The sequence below is a fragment of the Syngnathoides biaculeatus genome, chromosome 5, assembly GCF_019802595.1.
Source record: "Syngnathoides biaculeatus isolate LvHL_M chromosome 5, ASM1980259v1, whole genome shotgun sequence".
In the NCBI taxonomy this organism is placed as follows: Eukaryota; Metazoa; Chordata; class Actinopteri; order Syngnathiformes; family Syngnathidae; genus Syngnathoides; species Syngnathoides biaculeatus.
Genome location: NC_084644.1, coordinates 26115140 through 26134550, shown reverse-complemented (window position 1 = coordinate 26134550; position 19411 = coordinate 26115140). Strand labels below are relative to the sequence as shown.

Here is a 19411-nt window from a genome sequence, read left to right as displayed (position 1 = left end):
CCCATTGAGAATTAAGTTTTGAATTAGTACCCAGAGAAGACAAACTAAGCAGGAAGACCCTGGCTGAGATTTAAGGGCCGCACTTCAGAACTGTGAGGCAAATGTGCTAACCTCTCTCCAACGTGCTGCCGACAACGTTTAATGTCATGAACTTGCTGAAAGTCGGTGTAGTGCAGTTTGGGGGGTCATTAGAAATGTGGGAGTGTACGTGGCTCGATATTAATGAGTGACTTTGCGTGGGGACGACGTCGTTAGCCGAGCAGTGGAGAGAGGAGGGGCGGGAGGAACCACATCCTCCCCTTCCACCAGTCCTCCGCAGACCGCCTCCACCCCTCCCGACCTCCCTCCATCCCCACTCGTCGCCGGAGCTCACCTGCGTACCCCTCAGCCAGACCATTTCCAGGCTGTTCTCTGCGGTCCTCCGTCGTCGACGCGGGAGCACGCCATGACGTCAGGGCAGCAGGTAGCCGCCGAGGGGAGCTTCGGGTCGTGAGGGAAAAAAAGGAGGAAGAGGGGGGATTCTCCGCGGTCCTCGTTGAACACCTTTCGGGCTCGGGATGGTGGGGATGAAGATGGAGGAGGGCTGGCTGCTGATGTTGCTGCTGGCGCTGCTCGCCATTGCAGGAGGTGAGTAACTTCATCCGTCCGTCCTTTCATTGCTTCGTGCGCTTATTCATTCAATTACTCCCTCGGTGCTTGAGTGGAATGTTTATAAAAGAGAAAGAGGGGACGAGGAGACACCATCTTTTTCCACAAAGCGTCACACACTATAAATTATATATACGTAGTGGGATTAAAAAAAAAACAACATAGATGATATACACACACATTATGGATTAACAAAGTTACTGTAATGTCTCTTTAAAATTAAACCCGGTGTCACAGTGCCACAAAAATATCCCAACACTGATTTATTAATTAGGCTTTTCATACGTGTTGTATAGTTTCTGAAAAAATGTTTTACATATATTTTAATATTTTCAACAAGCATTTTCTAAATGTATGGAATTGAAGACATTTTCAAATATTTTCTCAGATTTTAATACAACTGTAACATGTTTAAAAATGTTAATACATTTAATTATGTATATTTATAAAAGGTTGAAGATACCTGAAAGTATTTGTGATGTATTTCAAATATGTTAGAACTTTTACATTTTAAAATATTTTGATTTCCTTTATTTATAATCTAATTGATAATTGTAATGTTTAAATATATTTTTAAACCAGTTTACATCACATATAATCTGTAGTTACATTTGAATATATTATAAATAATTGTTAATTTGTGCTCAATTTCTTTAGAAGTTGTGTACATTATAGTTGTGTCCAGTATTTTAAATGTAAAAATATATTCACCATTTTGATTCATAATCTGTACACTTTATATACATTTAAAAATATTGCAATAAATGCAATAGTTTGTGATCCAAGTATACTACAAATATTGAGTACTTCATAACATGTTCGATGAGTGCTCATATCCTTTTGTTGACATATTTTAAAACATTTTCGAAAATGAATAGACCAAAAACAGAACGCCTTGTTGCACACTGCAAGCTAAAAGAGTGAGTGTATAATGTGGAGTTATTTTACTTTCTTAAATAGAACGCATAATCGCCCTCCCACACATTCTTCCATTCTCTGTCCCTCATTAACACGGAGGTCTTTGACTTGAGTGGGCAGGTAAATCAGAGGCAGGTGGAAGGAAACAACTTGCCGTCAATGACATTCTGTCTCTGTTTTTTCTGATTGAAAGATTGACTTTCAGTGAGTGAAAAAGGCATTGCCTTAATTGGCCCTCAGGGTATTGTGTTCAGAATAGGACCCAACTCTTAATCAATCGATCCGTCAGTAGCAAGGCTAGTCTTCTGAGTGACCGATTAATTTGTCATCTTAAGAGACATCGTGGACAGTTCAAACCACAGGTCTTGCACTTTACTAAATTACCTTCATCGAATATGAAGGAAAATGAATGAAAAATGGCACTGACAAAAAAAGCGGAGACTGGGCATGGAATGAACGTCGAATTGGCAATCAGAAGTAATATCGGAGCCAGAAAAGAGGTGGGATGGCACCCGTGTGTTCCACATGGGAAGCTGAAACACCTGAAAATACCTTCCCCCGCCCCTTGCATTGAAAGCAATTGCCACTTTCGACACAACAGGAGCTGGGGATGATGTCATGGAAATATCTGATTGCACAATAGTGTGTCGCTGTGTGAAAGTGCTCACAGTCGCGGCATCATCCCGCATCGCTGGATGCTGCGGTGGATAAAGCGGGATAAGCCTTCTGTTACTGCTCTGATGAGGCAAATGGCTTGTACCTGGGGTGCTTGCAAACAAGGGCTTTCTTGCACCCCAGCATTATACGGAGGAGTTACAATAGTGTGGATGTTGGCCTTCCCTGACGTCATCTTGTACTTCTTTCAAAATAGTAGCGACTGAATCAAAAATGCATCTGCAGGTTGCAGCCAAGTAGTGCACTCCATTTTGTTGCAGTCGATTTAAGACCCCATTCAATCAGTTGCAGACGAGTGACAGATTTGTTTACTACAAACACTTTGGGGTAGGTCTTTTTTTTCGCCAAAAGGTAAGGTAGGATGCAATGCGCTGGAATGGTGATTAAGATGTTTAGGATGAGCTTCTTGGCTCTGGTGTTCCTGTGTGAATTTACATGACCTCACTATGCTTTTGTGGGTCTTCTCCATGTACTCCAGCTTCTTCCCACATTGCAAAACATGCATCTTGTGTTCAGTGAAAACTAAATTGTCCGTCGGTGTGAATGACAGTGTAAATAGTTGCTTGTGTGTATCTATCTCATGAATGATTGGCATCAAGCCCAAGGTGTACCTCCATCCCAAAATCAGCTGAGATAGGGTCTTGCTCACCTGCGACACGAATGAGGTTCGGTGCGCTAGAAAATGGACGGTTGGACAATCAAACACCCATAAAGCACTTAGAATGAGGGGTGATTAACCAATTTTACTCTGAGTACACGTGCTGTTGAAAAGGATGGATAGAATAGTTGGGACAATGGTGTCCAAGCGCTTTTGTTCAGTGTTTCAACTTCATGAAATTTGGTTTAGGTGGAGGAACTCAGCCCATCGAAATAGTTGTGACAACACCTGGGTGACTATATTGAGGTTCAGGGTTTTAATCTTGGCTCTGGACTAAGAGGTCAAAGAGTGGTACCTTGACTTATGAATGCCCCAACTTGTGAGTGTTTTGAGTTAGATTTTTTTGTGTGCTCACTTTCAACTACATACTGAATGGGGCAAACAGTCAAAACAGAAATGCTAAAAGAAAACACTTGTAAGGAGCATGGAGTCATGAATTAATTCCACTTTAATTCAATTCCATCCATCCATTTTCTGAGCCGCTTATCCTCACAAGGGTTGCGGGAGTGCTGGGGCTTATCCCAAATATATATGGGCAGGAGGCAGGGTACAACCTGAACTGGTTGCCAGCCAATCACAAGGCACAAAGAAACAACCATTCTCACCTACAGGTAATTTAAAGTTAACAATTAACCTATCGTGGATATTTTGATCATGGATGTGGGAGGAAACCGGAGTGCCCGGAGAAAAGCCACGCAGGGACAGGGAGAACATGCACACTCCACGCAGCCATGGCCAGGATTTGAACTGTGAGGCCAATGCTCTAATCTGTCCCCAACTGTTAGATTCAATGTGGAATATTGATTTCACAGTCGGATAAATTAGGTTACAAAATTGGTCACAATGAAATAAAGTCCTATGTGAAGGTGGGACTGTGTTTTTATTTTTATTATTATTACTGTGCAGTTGAATGGGAGTGCCCTTAGAAATACAATAAAATGTTCCCAACATGAAATGTGACTTAAAGCAGCATCTGACAAAGCAGTAGAGCACTAATGAGTCATTCCTCCTTAAGGGTGAAAATCTGATTAGCATTATTATCCTCCCAGACTCCAAGCATGCGCCAACACATGTTTAGAGGAATATTCGCAATGAGCACGAGGGCCTCTCACACACATTCAGTCATGGAGAAACCTTTTAAATGCAACACGTGCTTGAAAATAATCCACGCTCACGTTAGCCTCGAATGAAGACGATGGCAGCGGCTATGCTGGCACGGCGGACCATCCCGTTGAGCTGAGACGAGGCGAATGGCCGGGACGTCTTACGCCTCAACGCACGAGCGCGTCTCGTCACGGCAAAAACATGTGATTGAGGGAGACACGGGGAAGGAATTAAATCTTTAAATTAACCGCCCCGCACTGGCCACATTTCGTCGGCGTAGGTGAACACGCGCATAAGGAGTAGGCTGCATTCGCACTCTGCGCAAGGACGCTTAAAGGGCATTTCAGCACCTGTTTTACACGCAGTTGAATGGGGATGTCCACCACCACTCCCCCCTGGGCCATGTATAATAAACAGGCCTGTGCTGCGGTGTTGACCTTATACGGGGGTTACTGCATGATGATACTGTCACGTTCCATCGGAACGAGAGTAGGACCCAAATGCAGGACTCGGACGATGCCAGGTAGTTCAAGGAGAAACGTTTATTATATGCAGAGGTCGGGGATCGAGCAGGCAGTCCGGTGCAGCAGCGGTAGTTGGGACGTCGGGCGAAGAGAGCAGGTGAGCGGGCAGGCAGGAGTCGGTACACGGGAGAACAATCAACGCAGGCAGAAGTATCAAAGGAGTCAGGCTTACAAGGGTGGTCGGAGAACGGGCGAAGGTCGGTACACACAGGTTCGATCAGGGATACCGGAGCACACGAACGGGACATGAAGATCAACGAACTGGCGCCGGCCAGTTGTCATCGGGGTCATATAAATACACAGCATAATCAGGCTGCATGATGCGCAGGTGTGCAACTCCCAATCAGAGCAACCGCGGACACCCGCCCAGCCCAGGCTGGAGCGGCAGGATCATGACAGTACCCCCCCTCAAAGGCATGGCTCCCAGACGTGCCTAAATGAAAGAAACAGACAATAATTATTAATAGAGGCAGGGGTGGGCGGAAGGGGGTCCAGAGGAGGGCACACCCCCCCCCCCCTGAACCTCAGACTGGTGGCCATCCAGGCCACCAAACGGGAGGCGTCCGGGTGGACAGGTCAGGAGGACGACCCGGACGCCAAGCACCAGGGTCCCCACGGGGCGATTCAGGCGGATGACCTCTGTGAGGAACCAAACGAAGAAGCAGGCACCAGAACGAGGCAGGCCACTGCTCCGGACGAGAACCTCCCACGCCGTAGTTGTCAGACAACCAGGGATTGGTCGCCACCGAGGCTTGGTCAGTAGGCAGCCGTGGATTGGTCACCAATGAGGCCAAGTCATGAACCGCCTGGGAGCCATCTGGAGCAAATAGGATGATGGAGAGAAGGACCAGAGCCATGACCATCCCGAAGTCTCTCCAGCTCCGGGGTGGCTCATCAGAACTCTCCAGCTCTTGTCGGACAGGAACGTGAGAAGGGGGCGACCCCATCGGCAGCGCCACCTCCTGGACAGGAACGTGAGAAGGCGGCGACCCCATCGCCAGCGCCACCTCCTGGACAGCAACGTGAGAAGGCGGCGACCCCATCGCCAGCGCCACCTTCTGGACAGCAACGTGAGAAGGCGGCGACCCCATCGCCATCGCCACCTCCTGGACAGCAACGTGAGAAGGCGGCGACAACATCGCCATCGCCGCCTCCTGGACAGCAACGTGAGAAGGCGGCGACCCCATCGCCACCTCCCCCTGGACAGGAACTTGAGAAGGTGGTGGCACCCTCGCCACCTCCAGGACGGGAACATATGGACTTGCCCGTCGCCGTCGGAACAGGGGACGACTGCGGACCGGTCGCCGCCAGAGCAAGAATGGGGAGCGACCGCGGACCGGTCGCCACTGGTACTCCAGGGCACGGACGAGAAGCGGCTGTGGAGACGTCGCCACCTCCTGGACAGCAACGTGAGGCGGCATTGGGTCGGTCCCCACTGCCACATGAGCTTGCCGTGCATTCGTTGAAACAGCAACGTGGGCGTGGCGCGGTGGCGAATCCGTTTCCAGGGCAACGTGAACGAGCGTCGCCAGAGAGTCAGTCGAAACTGACACGTGGGCGTGTCTCGGGAGCGGGTCAGTTCCAACAGCCGCGTGAGCTCTGCTCGGAACAGCCAAAACCTCGACGTGGGAATGGCGAGGAGGCGGGTCAGTTTCCACAGCTACGTGCGCTTGGCGACGTGGCGAGTCCGTTCCCACTGCGACGTGCACTTGGCAAGGTGGCGAGTCCGTTCCCACTGCGACGTGCACTTGGCAAGGGGGCGGGTCGGTTTCCACGGCCACGTGAACCTGAGTAGGTGGAGAGTCAGTCGAAAGTGACACGTGGGCGTGTCTCGGGAGCGGGTCAGTTCCAACTGCCACGTGAACCTGCCTCAGCAGCGAGTCCGTCGCCGTTGCGACGTCAGCGTAGCTCGGCTGGTTCGCCAATCCTTGCCGGACCTGGGCCGTGAGAGCCGACAATTCGGCGCTCTGCCGCTCTATCTGCGCCCGCATTTCGCGACAGAAGGCCTCGTGATTTGGCGGCTCCTCCTCCCTCTGGGCTGGAAGCTTCGCCACCAGGTGCGGGTCTGCCGGTCTCACCGTTGCCGGCGAGGAGTGGGAGGACGGTGTCTTCGTTGCCGCGCAGCGAGAGACACCAGGGAGCCCCCGGCCGGGGCGTCTCCTCTGGCCGCCATGCGGAGGTCCCGGGTAGATGGCCAAGCGGGTTCCCTCAAACGGATTGGTGCTCGGGTGCTGGAAACGCGGGGAGGCGGCGCAAACTGACTGGGATGAAAAGCCGGGCAAAGAGATTCAAAATCAAAGTCGTCGGAGTCGTACTCAGGCAGCCGGTCATACATACTCCGAAAAGTCAGAGTCCAGAAGAATATGAGGAGCCGGACGGGTCGTGTTCGGGACATATTCATACCTCACTGGCGGAGCGTAAGACACGGAAGCGGAGGACGTCAGGGAGCCTACCCGGATTGGACTGGCTTGGACCTCCGGCAGACAGTCTACCTTGCGTCGGTCCCAGCGACGCCGGGTCTTTCCTGCTGTGTCCTGTTGTGTCCAGTTCGTTCTGTCACGTCCCATCGGAACGAGGGTAGGACCCAAATGCAGGACTCGGACGATGCCAGTTCAAGGAGAAGCGTTTATTATATGCCGAGGTCGGGGATCGAGCAGGCAGTCCAGTGCAGCAGCGGTAGTTGGGACGTCGGGCGAAGAGAGCAGGTGAGCGGGCAGGCAGGAGTCGCTACATGGGAGAACAATCAACGCAGGCAGAAGTATCAAAGGAGTCAGGCTTACAAGGTTGGTCGGAGAACGGGCGAAGGTCGGTACACACAGGTTCGATCAGGGATACCGGAGTACACGAACGGGACGTGAAGATCAACGAACTGGCGCCGGCCAGTTGTCATCGCCGTCATATAAATCCACAGCATAATCAGGCTGCATGAGGCGCAGGTGTGCACCTCCCAATCAGAGCAACCGCGGACACCCGCCCAGCCCAGGCTGGAGCACCAGGATCATGACAGATACCAAGAATAAACAATGGAAACTCCAATGTTGAGTGCCTTAATGCTTGTTGAATTTCACTGGAGTTCGTTTCATGTGTTTTTGACTCTGTGTGTGTGTTTTGTGTGGGAAGAAAATGGGAATATTTCCTGCAAGTTAACTGTGATGTGTAGATGTAGAGTGAAGACGGTGGTACTTTTGTCCAGAGTTTTGTTTTCACAATACAGTAGTGCTTCATTTACTAGTTTTATTTCAGTAAGTGAGTGCATCTGCCTCGTATTTCAAATCTCAGCTCCGGCCTACCAGTACGGCATGTGTATTTTTCCTTGCCTTCTGCCCACATTCCATAACGATAAACGTTGTGGTTATAGAAGACCCTAAATTGTCCATAGGGGTGAATGCGGTGTGAATGGTTGTTTGTATTGCTGGGGACCAATCCAGGACATACCCTACCTCTGGCAACAAGTCCAGGGTGGATCCCATCTCTTGTCCAAAGTCATCTAAGATAAGGTCCAGCTGACCAGTAGCTAATGAGGACAAGTGCTACAAAAAAAAAAAAAAGGATGAATTGATGTTTGTTAGGTTTCGACTTCCTGTTTTCGTTTTCTCTCTTCAGCTTGACTCTCAGGTGGAGCTCATATTAACCAACCGAGCCTCCAGATGAATTTCTTTTACCATGAGCACAGTGGCCCCTAATTTGAGGGTTGCTTTCCATCATTTTTTTTAATTACATTTGATTATCTTCATCAGGCTTGCAAGATAACCTGGATGGGAATGCCCAGAATATACTTTATCAAGCTATTCTAGTTGGTCTTTTACACCTGGGAGTTCTATGGAATGCGTAAATAAGCTTTTCTCTGATTGGATCACTCTTCTTCCCCAATTTCAATATAAAAATCATCCAAGCTCTGATTGCTTGGGGTGGCCAAGCATTCCTCAATGCGTTGCATCCTTTGATGTTTTACTATCATTGCAACGTACAATTGCCCAAGCGTTGGATCGTTGGCCCACAAACGGAAAGAGGACATGAGTGAACATTAAAAGAGAAGGGGAGAGTTTGAGGTGAGCCTCATCACCTACTCCACGTCATGGGAATTGAACCTGCCGCAACTAGAAATATAGTTGAGTGTTGTTGTAAAACACAACATATGTACACTATGTACTCCTACACCAGGGTTGTCAAACTCATTTTTGCCGCGGGCCACATTGTACTTACGGTTTCCCTCAAAGGGCCGTTATGGCTGTGAATCAATAGAAATCTTTCACCGCCTCATCATATTTACACATGAAATTTATGAACTAGTTTTGGAATAAAAAATCAAAGGTAGTGGGTTTTTCTAACGATTGTTGTTTGGAACACAAAATTGCTTGTAATATCTCAATGTTATCATTTATGATATGACAATTTGAAATTTTGGTACAGATTCGAAAAAAAAATCATGGAAGTTGATACACATGATTTGTGGGCCGGAACTGGCCCCCGGGCTAGTTTGACACTTGTGTCCAAGACTGTATCTCTACGGCTGAGACTCTCTTGCTTATTTCATGTCGTTTAGTTTAGTTCAATGGATGTGAACCCCCCACCAAGATGAGGATATTAATTGTTAAACCTTTCTCACAACATTGGCAATTTGAATGCACCTGTTTCGCAAACCTTATTCCTCTTATTACCTTTCGGATTCAATTGAGAGACTGCATGGATGTTAGTCATTTTGACCTATGTTTTACATGAAACTAGAAAAATATATATTTTAACTGTACGGAAGGGACCATTAGGAGCATAAAGGTCGCAGATGAGCTGGAGCCAAACCCATCTGATTTAAGGCCAGAGTAAGGTACACCTTGGAGTGGTCACCAGCCAATTACACGGCACATAGAAACATAAGCAAACAAATGCTGATGGACAATCTAGTTTTCAATGAACCTTACGTGTATGTTTTGGGAATGTGCAAAGAAGATGGAGTAGTTGAAGAAAACATGCAAACTGATGTTTGAACCTTTGACCTTTTACCTAAGTGGCAGATTTGCTATCCACTGCGCTGCCTGTGTTGTACTGTTGTAGCCTGATGAACAGTACTTTTGATCTTAAACACAAAAGCGTGTTTGTCACACTGTGACGCCTTCCTCTCGCTCTGTGTGTGTGTGTGTGTGTGTGTGCAAGCGACAAATTATTTCCGCGTCAGTGCTGCAAGTTCTGCTCAGTCAGTCAGACTGTCATCACTGCTCTGCTGCACCACTGATCTCTACAGCATCTCAACATCAACCCCACCCCCCACCCCAACCCCCTGTATATGTGTGTGTCTGCATTGAATTTCTGTCTCCATCCTTTTGGAGCGACTCCCGACACACTGCAGCAGCAGAATCACATCAGCACATTTGGAGCTCCATGTGCCACTGTACAAACGAGCCACAACAGATGTGTTTGATGAGTGTGCATGCATGTGTGTGCGAGAGCGTGTGAACGAATGCTCGGCTGTGCTAACCCAGGAGATTAGGAGGGCGCGGTGCAGGGACGGCAGAGGTTTAACAGAAACTTAAGCAGGACACAAGAACAAGAGCGTGATAAGAGAAAGCGTTTTCACTTGGGTAATGTGGCTGTTAATTAAGATTTAAGGCGTTTTTTACTGCCATGGAATGTGGTAACAGGCATGATGTGTACTTTAAACTCCGGTTTGAGCCCATCACAGCAGCAAACATGCCATTAGTGACACACCAGAGCAGTGGAAGCTTTCTAGGACAGAAAAAGGAACTGAAATTCTTTCTACCATACTGTAATAGAGTGCGTGTTATTAATTTCATTTATGCTTGAATTTACATTCGAAGGATACATGTGAAAATTCTCATGAATTCAAATTTGGCTGTGCTGTTTTTTGTTTTTCTTCTGTTTTCCGAACATCTGGAAAAGTTATACAACGGTGTTGTTGTCTGGGTGGACATGGCATCGGATTAACAAACCTAATCAATCCAAACGCACTGTGATCAGTAAGGGATTTTCTCATCTTATCCATATGAGCAGCCATCACATATATGCACCCTGCGGAATTTGCTGACGTCACAGACAAAAATGCCCCCCCCCCCCCCCGACCCCCATCCAATTTGTGCACTGTGTTTCGGCTTTGTGCAATATTGCGACTGTGCACACGATCAATATCGCCGCTCTGTTGGCACCACCCAGCCAATTGGCCGCCACCAGTAGTTCAGTGGCTGTGCGCAGTTATTGATTTATGAATATTAGTGGAAATAATAATTCTTGCTGCGGCCAAAAAGCCTTTTTAAGTGAGTACATAGCAGGGAAGGCATAATCGCCCCCATAATGAGATGATCACTATAGTCAAATTCTATTTAACTCTTGTATGACCTCATTTTTTTCGCATTAATGTGGACCTTGCAGTAATAATGTCAATTCTGCACTCGTGTGTGTGTGTGTGTGTGTGTGATTGGGCTTGTTTGGTTTTGCACACATGGCGGTGTGTAAGTTCTCTTGCTCCCATGTCTAACGGGAAGCCCTGTTGAAATATTCATAGTGTCACATTAAGTTTGCAATATTTGCACTGGAAAACAAGCAGGATCGGACTTTGTTTTAGGAGGAGCCACTTAGCATTTTAGATATCTTAAACCCAGCATTCAAACTGCGATTTTGCAAGCCGTAACGCAAGGCTTCTCCGCATGAAACTTTAGCTCATTTAGCTTTGAAACGATTTGTGTGCAATTAGTAAATATATGATTCCATAAAGGATGAAACCATGAACACAACACATACATTTGATGTTTCTGTGAAGATACTTTCCGTTCTTCCAAAGCCAAAAAAATTTGCCCAAATATCTACAGTGGTGCGGCATTTTGTCACAGTTCTGAGGTCCTGGGTTCAATCCCAGCCCCACCTGTTTGAAGTTTGTATGTTCTCCCCGTCCCTGCATGGACACTCCAGTTCGCTCCCACATCCTAAAAACATGCACCATTAATTGGACACTCTAAATTGCCCTTAGGTGTGATTGTGAGTGCAGATGTTTGTCTCGATGTGCCCTGCAATTGGCTGGTAACCAGTTCAGGGTGTACCCCGCCTCCTGCCCGTTGACATCCAGGATAGGCTCCAGCACTCCCATGACCCTCGTGAGGATAAGTGATAAGCGATAAGTAAAAGGATGGATGGATGGATATCTACAGGCGTGAAGTTCTTTCTCCACTTGTATGACAACTAGGAATGCTCAAAAGCATGATGAAGTCTTAACCCTTGGCGAGTCGTCTTCAGTGATCCTCCCACTTCCCCATACGCAGGTGTAAAAAGTGTAAAATAAAGACTCTGGCCAAAAAAAATTGATTAAAATAACACTGCCGTGAATGGAGGATTAACGGACTTTCCCCTGCTTCAAGTTCAAAGTGACGGGAAATTTGATTTTTCTGACAGAAGACAGCTATGTCTACAAACCCCTACAATTTAATGCAAAATGGGGGAATAATGTGGCCACAGTAATGATTTAATCTTTTAGAAAAATCATTTTAGTTAAAAAAAAACTTTTTTTTCCTTCAAAATCATAGTTGGCTGTTATTAAACGTTTTGTTTGCAATAGTTTGAGACTTTAGTGGAGTATTTCTATTTCCATGATTGCATTTTTAATGCTTTTATTGAATAAGGAAAGTAGTTTCCAACTTTGAACAAATCTTTCCCTCCGAGTTGTCTCATGACATCATCTTTTCACCAGAACGTCCAGAAACGTCAATATAGTGGATATATTGCTCAAATTAGAAGGCCACTTCTTGATTCATAGAGGATGAGGAACAGAAGTGTGCTATTAAATTGTAATTTAGAAGTTGAGAAGATTGCATGGTGACGTGGCTCTGCACCTTTGTCCAGGGCCTAACAAAAATGACTTCTACCTTGGTCATCCTTCAAACTACCACCTTGAAACAACATCACGCTGGAGCCCTGCTCGGAAGACTTTCAAGTATCCTGATATTAGTTTGCGCATCAGCCACATGATGAGCACTGAGATGCAGGGAACGTGTAATGCTCCATCATTGTTTAAGTGGACTGCTTCCTCCTTTCTGTCTCACAGTGCTATTATTGCCTCGAGCTTCTGGGAGTATAGCACGTTAGTCATATGGCTCTGTCATGCTGATTTCCCCCACGAATATGTGCTCACAACAAGACTCCTATAGGCAACCACATGCCATAAATAAAATTAATGCCCCCAATCCCCTCCCCACACACACTGACAGGTCTCGTATTCCTGATGTTGTATTAGCCAAGGGAAGGGCCAATAAATGGGCAGCGTCTGTCAGCAATACATTTGGAGGAGATGGCGATAACAGGAAGAATGACAGCGATATGCAGACTGCCAGGGGAGCCTAAAAGAACACACAGGCTGGCTCGGATGTTGCAAAAGGATGGAAAAGAGTGCAGGGAACAGAATGTTAAAAAAAGAGGGAAGTAGGGTGGGGAGTTGCGTGATGTAGCAAGAATAGAGTCCTCATTGATCCCGAGACAGAGGCTATCATCCGCTTGGCTGCACAAGGCTCAGTGCTGCAGGGCCCCAACCAACGATGAAGGGACAGTCAGATGATGGGGAAGGAAGTACATATGAATATGCGCAGTGACATTGGGAACAATGATGGCAAGCACAAGGAGGCTTGAAAATAGTGTCGCGACCATCTCTATTGACACAGTCATTGCTTTAAATATGTGCCAAAATTTAATATATCCATCACAAATTATGGCATCTCTAAAACAGTATGCCAGCCATATTTGTGGAACATTACAATACAGCCATTTTCAGAGCCAAACAATCGTTTAAGCAGCATGTAATAGCATGTCAAACTTAAATTGTTCTTCATTGTTGTTCACTCTTTTTTTCTGTTAGGAGTCTCATTTCTTGAGAATTTTCATTGCCCCCCCCCATGAGATTTTTACTTAACGTGAAGCACTGTAATGAGTAGAAATGTTTTTTTTTTCGTTTTTTTTTTTTTTTAGCTAATTTGCCTTCCTTTTTTAAAAGTACATGTAATTGTACAAGCCTATGCAAATAATACACCATAAAATCCAGATCCAAACTGTTTTGGAAATGCACTGACAGATGGTGGGCAAAAATCTGAGCAGTAGAAGCTTGGAGAACAGGAAATCATGGATGATGGTGTTAAATGCAAAGGTGAAGTCCACCAACAGGATCTTCACATAGGTCCTCACGCCACCGAGGTGTTCTAGGAAGATGTGCAGTCCCATGTAGACTTTTTCATCTGCAGACCTGTTTGCGTTGTGGACAAATTGCAGGGGCTCCATCAGGGGATCTGTGACGCTCTTGAAGTGGTCCAGGATAAGGCATTCAAATGACTTCAGGACCACAGATATTGAGATTGCAAGGTTCTTGGGAACTGGGACGATGATGGAGTAGTGGAAAGAGGATGGTACGTCACACAGTTCCAGAAATCTATTGAAGATCACTGAAGACTCAAGCGAGCCGGTCCGCAGACATTATGACGCAAGATGGGGACACATGGTCTGGGCCTGCAACTTTTCTGATCTTTTGTTGTTTGAAGATGCATTTAACATACTGGTCGTGCATGGTCAACGCTGAACAGGGAGTCAGGGTTGTGATGGTGGTCGATGGTGCAGCTGTGTAGGTGTGGGATGTGAAAGTGTCCCTTTCAAATTTGAAGTTGAAGGTGATCAAGCTGTCAGCTAGTCCTTTATTGTTCTCTACTTCGGGGGATAACCGATAATAAATGGCTGCAGCTAATGTTTAAAAGAGTATGTTGGACATATTTGTGTGGTGTGATACTGCAGCCATTTGGTTTTTACAATGCCTTTCAGCAATATCGTTTGTTCATTAAAAATGACTTTAAGACATGTGGCTGGTTACACACAAAAAAAATCAGCCTTTAAAAAAAAGTTCAACAATCACTAAAAATAAAACACTTACCCTGTGATCCAAACTGAAAGGGTTTTGAACTGTAGCATTTCCATCATAAGATCTAACAGCACAGTCCTATTTGTGAAACATTAGGACGATCATTCTTAACTGCACAATACTAAGTAGAATTTTTATTGTCTCTATGTTGATTTCTTTGTCTCATTTGTTGTGAGACGTTAGAGGCGTAGTTTACAAAGGAAAATATGTGTCTTGATGGAGTTAATATAAAAATCCTTCATGCAACAATACAGCAGGAAGCCTACCTGTGAGAGATAATGTAACTGAAAAATAGCCTAGTTATAAATAGTACTTAGCTTTTGATATATATTTTTTACTATTTCCTTGTTAAAACATGTTGCTATTATCTCAGTGTGGGATTCCATTAAGAAGTCATTATATCATCCCAAGGGGTGTGAATCAGTCATTGCAAGAGTTGTTTGTCTTCCTGCCATGCCGTTAAAAGCCTCTGATTCCAGGTTTGGATTGAAATTCTGTTAACAGTAGGGAGGGCTACTTATATTCAGGGGAAAGTGTGAAGTCATCATGACAGGGAGAAGACAAGAGGGAGTTGTGTTTTCAGTGAAACATTGGGACTGCTTTATTGTGTATGCTTTTTGAGTGTGCAATTTAATGGAAAGCGACACAATTGGCACATGCCCTTACTTCACTTAACTGCTGTAGGTGCTGTCATTGCAGGAAGCCTGGGGGCCGACACAGAGGAGCGCTTGGTGGAGCATCTCCTGAATCCCGCCCACTACAACAAACTAATCCGTCCTGCTACCAACGGCTCTGAGCTGGTGACTGTGCAGCTGATGGTGTCGCTGGCCCAACTCATCAGTGTGGTGAGTATGCGCCACAAACACCACATATGACATCTCACACTCAGGGATAAACAACTCAAGAGTTATTCAAGTCCAAGTTGATTTACCATTGGTGCCACTGAGTACAGTTATTGTAAATAAATATAAATAAAGGTTGAAAATGTCCCAAAGTTTAATTTTATCCAAACTTTCCGTGCCGATATGCTTCGTCATGGTGACATTGTTGGCATACATTAGTCATCACGGGTAAGTTGCTTTCATGAGCCATGAGGAATTAGTGTGCATCCTGATTCCAAATTCTGCTGCCAAAGGTGAAGGACTTGACAAAAATAAATTACTGCACTAAAAATCAAGAGAATTGTGTTTTGTGTTCCTCAGAGTTAACACTCCGGCCATGCTGCTCTCTCTCTCTCTCTCTCTCTCTCTCTCTCCTCTCCTCTCTCTCTCCTCTCTCTCTCTCTCTCTCTCTCTCTCTCTCTCTCTCTCTCTCTCTCTCTCTCTCTCTCTCTCTCTCTCTCTCCTCTCCTCTCTCTCTCTCTCTCTCTCTGTGTGTGTGTGTGTGCTGGGCTCTAACCACAATAGACAATATACTGTATCCATCATGACATAGCCACCTTGTCAATGCCCTAACTTCAACATGGCCTCTGCGTCCGTTGCTTTGTCTTCGTTTCACTCCCCACTCTAGAAACTGTTCTTGTTCGGTTCGACTGCTCAGCTCACTCAATAAAAAATACCCCCCAAAAAAAAACCACTGCAGAAGCTCAAAAACGCCACTGTGAGACAGTAAAACTGTTCGACCATAAAAGGGATACAGATCCTCCATTCTACTTGACTTACCAGCTGAACAGAAAAAAAAAGGAAAACTGGAATGTCAAATTTGTTTTCAGTGTAGGCAACATCGGAATTAGGGTTGCCTTTAGGGTGCAGCTTCTAATGGTGAAATTAATCACTGCTAGATGTGCGAGCATACATCACAGTTTGTACATATTTGTACCTTGTGTATCAGTTCACAGTTCTGTTCACATTTTGTACAGTAAGTGGACAAAAGGGAAAAACATTGCTTACAGGATCTTTTGTGTGAGCAGGAAAACAATATGATTCAAATCAAACAATAACTTGAGAGGTATTTTCTTTTTGAGGAACGTGCATCAGGAATTCTTGTCTTTTTGGGAGGAAATGAATGATGCTGCCAATTGCAACACGAGCACAATCAGAATTATTATGATGTTTGCTAGCCAGAAGCTGAGCTGGATAGTGAGCCAGTTGCAGTTTTTGTCCTTTAATGAATACTGTATATTCTGTGTGGGAACCCAAATAGTCACCTCATTATATGACATAGTAGACCCTGATTTGGTGATCATCATTTTTATGGGTCACTTTGAATAGACATCATCAAGCAGTTATGGCAAGCTTTTGCTGGCCACATAAAATGGAGGACTGAATCTTGCCCATGGGCCTTCAGCTTAGTGCCTGTGCTATTAAGTTTCAACTGAGGTTGTACAATTTGGACTTCCCCCAAATGTTGGAGCACTTAAATGAGTCAAAAGATCCCAGAGTACCCAGAGAGAAGTTCTTTTTGATTGTACGTTAGCTTTTTTTTAGCTGACACTTCTCCCAAAAGATGGGCCAACTGCACTAATTGGTTAGAAGATTGTGAGAAAACGAACTTAAGAAAATGAAGTATGCAGAATTGACATACAGTACAGTAGTGTTTTGTGACAAGTAAGAATCTATAGTATATTTAAAAAAAAAACAAGTGTGACTTGTAATTACATCGCTGTCATTATAGTTGATGGGATTTGAACAGATTTGATCGATTAGATGATTCCACGCGTTACGGTGAAGTTGGAAGACATTATTTTTTCCCAATTATGTTGAGGTTCCTACAAAATGGTCTGTAATGTGTAAAATGAGTCCATCTAGAAATCATTAATGCACTGACGCCGACTGCTGCTATACGGCTCTTAAATTGATTTTCCTGACTGTAACGAGTGATTTGTGGTCAGCTCTTATAGTGAGAGCTGAAAATGAGGCGGTCTAATGATGTAAATCCCAGGAAATGTGAAGTCGAAGTGCTAATTAGCTGGGTGAAAATCCTTATCGTTTCCTTCCACTTTGATTGAATTCGGAGCAGTATGTGAAATCCTTGCAACTAATATGAAATTGTACTGATTTAATAAAACCAAATATATAATATTCTCATGTATTTAGGATTCTTTTTTCCCCCTGTGTATTTTACCAGAGAGAATTAAAGTCAGTATGATTGTGAGTGCAACTAATTGTACCCTGCGATTGGCTGGAAACCAGTTCAGGGTGTACCCTGCCTCCTGCCCGTTGACAGTTGGGTTAGGCTCCAGCACTCCTGCGACCGTTGTGTGGATAAGCAACTAAGAAAATGGATGGATGGATCTAACGTTTCTACTATGCTCTACCCAAATTGTTCATACGAAATAGCGCTACAATTCTGTGTCACTCATCTGTCTTGTACACCTGGTTCCACTTGTAGCAGAATTGGGCCATTCTCAAGTGCTGCCAAAATGGCTCCTTCAAACCCAAAACAGCAGATTTTTTGTTCAACTACGGTCATTGGTCCTTGAGTCAGTTGTGTGTGTTCTGTTTTGATAGACCGGTTCATGTCCACCCCAAAGCATCTCACTCGGTGAAACTGGTGTCATGGCTAAATACGTACATTCACCAAGATGTACGCTCTTTCAAGAACTGTGACTTTGGTGGCATTGTGGGGCAACCGTGATAGTTGATTAAAAAAAAAAAAAAAGATAAACAGGTATTGCTGGAGGGCCTTTTATCAGTTTGTGTTTACTGCCCCTTAAAAACTTTTCATCGGGTGCCTGACAATTTTGGTGAGCTTTTGGGCTATGTTAAGGGCTCTAAAAAGGAGTTACATTAGCCCAAAAAAATACGCATTGACTCCAAATACTGTTTTCAGTTCGTTTTAAAATGTGGTTGGTTTGTTTTTTTTACAAGTATCTCCTGTTGTCTTTCTTCTGCAGCATGAACGAGAGCAGGTGATGACCACCAATGTCTGGCTGACACAGGTGAGCCTTCACTCACTCACACTCATCCTAATGAGGTGAATGTGGACGGGCCTTTTCCTTATGTGGATATGTTCAAGTACCGCTCCATGACCCACATTGCAATAAAGTACCATTGTAGGCCCAAGTGTTTTAGTCCTAAAAAGTATATTTCATAGAATTGGAATCCATTTTAACACTAGGCACAGTTTGAACATTGGCATTCCAGTTGAATACAGGAAAATAAAAGCGGCTTTTAAATAATGTTGCCATTAAAATGTTGCATATAAAAATTAAAATGGTCCAAAAATAAATCTTAAAAAACAAAATTAAATACATTTTTTTAAGTTCTGTTAAATATAACTTAAATGTACTTATGCAATGATTCTTTGATGTGCTTCTAAAAGGACCCTGTGTCCCACTTCGAGAATCACTGGTCTTTATTTTAATCCTGTACTGAACAGTAGGCTACATCATAGACTAGTAGGTAAATATGGTATACATTTAAATGCAGATACTTGGGTAGAAAAAAAATCCGTCTTTATTATTAAATATAAAGAAATATTTACACAGTCTCTGTGAATGCCTTTCAGGGTAGACAAAATTAAACGTAGCATTTCACTTTCACAAATTCCACTTCCGCTGTGAGCGCTATGACGCAGTGGGTGACGAGTTTACTTTGTATCATTTTTTGTGTGTGATTCAGCAAGTTGAAGTGGTGACTCATGTGACAACGACTGAGCTGTCTACCATCGAATTTAGGTTCTAACATGTAAAGAGAGTTGTGTCAAAAAGTATTAACATTTCGCATGGGCACTCACATTTGAAAAATGTACGGGTATGGTCAGTCATGCCCGCAGATGTAAAGTTATGGGTGTGGTCCACTAGTCATGCCCACAGATATAAAGTTACACGTGTGGTTAACTAGACATGCCCACAGAAACAAAGTTGCGGGTGTGTGTTCTGTTTGTAATTATAATTTAAGAGCGGAGAGGGGTGGTGTCAGGTAAACTAGGAAGCAGAAGTAGGCTGAGAAGCAGCTCGTTGTTAAAGACCATGTGCTTCCATGTTAAAAAAAAAAAAAAGGCTGGCTGTGGTTCACTGGGCTGGATCGGTTTTCATTTGCGCTGAGAGTGTGC

At 44.8% G+C, this 19411-nt stretch overlaps 1 protein-coding gene across 1 annotated transcript in view; it reads left to right on the top strand.

Moving 5' to 3' along the window:
• Positions 1 to 557: 557 nt before the first annotated feature.
• chrnb2 (cholinergic receptor, nicotinic, beta 2) overlaps positions 558 to 19411 on the top strand; it is a 34724-nt gene continuing 15870 nt past the window's right edge. The window contains exons 1-3 of the mRNA XM_061818981.1: positions 558 to 627; positions 15101 to 15261; positions 18252 to 18296. Of these exons, the coding sequence (XP_061674965.1) occupies positions 558 to 627; positions 15101 to 15261; positions 18252 to 18296 (276 nt within the window). The remainder of the gene's footprint in view (positions 628 to 15100; positions 15262 to 18251; positions 18297 to 19411) is intronic.